General features: G+C 34.9%; 1 protein-coding gene across 1 annotated transcript; it reads right to left on the bottom strand.

Annotated features, from left to right (window-relative positions):
* Positions 1 to 1,860: 1,860 nt before the first annotated feature.
* On the bottom strand, positions 1,861 to 2,300 carry LOC111692813 (vitelline membrane protein Vm26Ab-like). Its single transcript, XM_023456935.1, has 2 exons — positions 2,257 to 2,300; positions 1,861 to 2,197 (listed from the first exon to the last, which is right to left on the bottom strand). Exons 1-2 carry the CDS (start codon positions 2,266 to 2,268, stop codon positions 1,898 to 1,900), a joined length of 312 nt encoding a protein of 103 aa, XP_023312703.1. The 5' UTR covers positions 2,269 to 2,300; the 3' UTR covers positions 1,861 to 1,897.
* Between the last annotated feature and the right edge of the window lie 884 nt (positions 2,301 to 3,184).

Genomic DNA, 3,184 nt, shown 5'->3' with positions numbered 1-3,184 from the left:
AGTGAAGACAGTATTGAATTATTATTATTTCTTCATTTTCTCAGTTTTCGAAATAAATATGATTCACTTGAAATTTATACAACTTGGGATAAATACCGTATATATTTTTTAGAGCTTTCTAATTACATCATAAAATAAAAATATATTAAATAAGAAACCTGTTCTTTTCCTTTCTCATTTTAATCTCATTTTTGACATAAAAAATATAAATAAATATGCGTTGTGATGTCATTAAGCGGAAATTTCAAATCCAGGACCAAATTTAGGATTTTCAGAATATTTTAGTTTATTACAGTAGTAACATGCGTGCGTCAACATAATTCTTTTCACATTTCATTTTCAAATGTATTTTTATAATAAAAAATAATTAAGAATGAAGTACTTGTCACAGAAACTAGCGATACTGGATACTAGGTACCTCGAGGACCGTTACCGTCGTGATGTTCGTGTTGATCGACCCCAAAAACCCCGAGGTAACGAGTTTCGGCTAAGTTTGTAACGAATTTCCAGAAAACTCTAGGAGACGACATTGAAACTGGCCACCCTGGGACACTAGGTATCTCGGAGACCGTTGCCGTCGTGATATTCGTGTTGAGCGGCCCCAAAAACCCCGAGGTAACGAGTTTCGGTTACGTTTATAACGAATTTCCATAAAACTCCAGGAGACGACGTGGAAACCGGTCACCCTGGGCACTAGGTACCTCGGAAACCGTTGCTGTCGTGATATTCGTGTTCAGCGACCCCAAGAACCCCCGAGTAGTAAAATTAAACTCATTTCCGTCAATATTTTCCGAGTTGTACATTTTTTATATTTTAATTCTTCGAGATGCAATTTTAAAAATGCATTTTTCTTATGCACCGATGCAATTTTCATTTCTCATTGATCACATAGGGTCACAAACTTTCTGGACGCTCTAACGAATCGAATGCAAAAAACCGCATCACAATCCATCTTACTGCACAGATTTCAGAGGTAAGGCCGTTTTTAGTACTTTATATCCTCGACTATAATACAAAATTATGATTAGAAGAAATTCCAGATATTAGTAATTACCAATATATAAATAAAAACATATTTTGGTAAATATGCTCAGATCGATGAAATATTAATTAAAAATCTATACTTGCAAATATGATCTTAATTGGCAAGTTACTTTTAGAAGTAGAAAGAAATGGTAGAAGTGTCTTTCAAACAAAATGCCCTGTAATTTGTGACAACTAGCCCGATGTGACAATGCACGATTTCCTTTCATTTCCTTCAATTATTTATCAAAGAAATCGCCGAGACCTGTAGCGGAAAAATCTAAAATTCAGATAGAAATTTGTCGTCTTATTAATATTAATTTAAAGGCATTACATTTATTTAATTGGAAATAATTTGTATTCATTAAAATTGCCTATAGGCATACATACAAAAACATATTAGATGTATTAGAAAAAAATGGCGTTAAATATATTTAAATTATGCCGCAATTCTCTCGATGGCGTCTAGACTACAGACCCAATTACTTGTATAAATTTATCACAGCTACAATCTAAAGCGGAACAGTTTTTTTACAGCTTACTAAAATCTAGTTTCGTCACATAGATTAGCAACTGTTCCCATAAAACGAGTTGAATGAAAACAAATAGTGATCACTGATAACCAATGCTAGTAACTGATTAATGTGTCCACAAATCACATGATAATATGCCAACACCTCTACCACACAGTTCGCAAACTTTAAGAATAATACTTGTGTGGTAGATAAACACTTCCTTATTCATTTAATTGATTTATTTTCTTATCAAAAGCATATAATATTTATAATTTCATGAATAAAAAAAACAGCATTTGTTCAATATACTATTTAATAATTTATGTCCTTAAAAGATCAGTCACATATCAACAAAAACTTTACCAGATGGTACGGGCGACAACACCGTGAGCGGCATAAGGGGACACAATAGGGGCGCTGTAGGCAGCCAAAGCGGGAGCGGCGTATGCTGAAACGGCGGGGGCGGCAAGGGTCCTTCCAGTGGCGATGGTTCCTGAGGGTCCTGCTACTACGGTTTGTTCACCGACTAATCCAGCGCCTACTAAAGGAGCAGAGTAAGCTGAAACTACAGGAGCGGCGCCATAGGCAGATACCAAGGGAGCACCTGTCAGTAATCCTGCATTAGCAGCGGCAAAAACGGCGAAGAGAGCAACAAGGACCTATGATAAAGATATTAGTCATAAATACGTAAAACTATTAGGCGAGTATCTATACTTACAAAGGAGTTCATCGTGACTGTAGTTTAGTTTCAGCGGCTGAAAGTTAACTGATATCTTTGTGTCACCGAACCGGTCTTTTTATACTAAGATTTGTTAGATCAACCTTGTCTTTAGGATATATTATGCAAATGACGCATGGGAACATTATACTAACATCTTGCAAATTCGACAATTTCATTTAGGTACTTTGAATATAATTTTTTTTATTAAGTGAGAAATTCTTACCTGGAATACAAATCACAACTAGTACATACGTGTGAATTATTAAAAAAATATATATAGAAAAATGTGTGTGACACGATTTTGGTACCTGCAAAACAGTTACCTCTAATAAATTTCTATTAGTTACAGTATGTAGGCAGTGGATGTCTTTTGCTTTTATCACGTCTTGTTTTTGAGATAACTTGTTTAACATCCCTCATTTTACTCATATTGGTAAAAGTTATCATTATTGACGAAATATGTTTGTTTCATATTAATATATTCGTGAGTAACTATTTGTGAGTGCAATTGTACAGTTTTTCAAGATAAATACTGAAAAAAGTGGTCGTCGCTACTTCAAAAATTCACCAAACAAGTTTTGCTACGTGTGTGAACAGTACATTCTTAAGTCGCAAGGAAAAAAGGATCTGAAAACGTACGCAATACGTATTTCCTATATTTTAGACGTATTGTGCATCAAGACAAGTCCTAGATTCCGCAACTGTTTTGCGTATCATGTTATGTTACTCTCCCGTCTTGGCTGAAAACAAAACATCCATGCCATTTGCTATACCGATATTGTGGCGCAAACCCAGTAATGACTACAATAATTACCTACTACTTTTCTATNAGATGTCCTGTATACCATTTATGGGGCCACTGGAAACCTCTATGGAAACTGCTTTATACTGGTTACGGAAATTTTTTCTTCGATGGCAAATTTTC

The sequence above is a fragment of the Anoplophora glabripennis genome, unplaced genomic scaffold, assembly GCF_000390285.2.
Source record: "Anoplophora glabripennis isolate ALB-LARVAE unplaced genomic scaffold, Agla_2.0 scaffold3706, whole genome shotgun sequence".
In the NCBI taxonomy this organism is placed as follows: domain Eukaryota; kingdom Metazoa; phylum Arthropoda; class Insecta; order Coleoptera; family Cerambycidae; genus Anoplophora; species Anoplophora glabripennis.
This window is presented reverse-complemented; position numbering and strand designations above follow the sequence as displayed.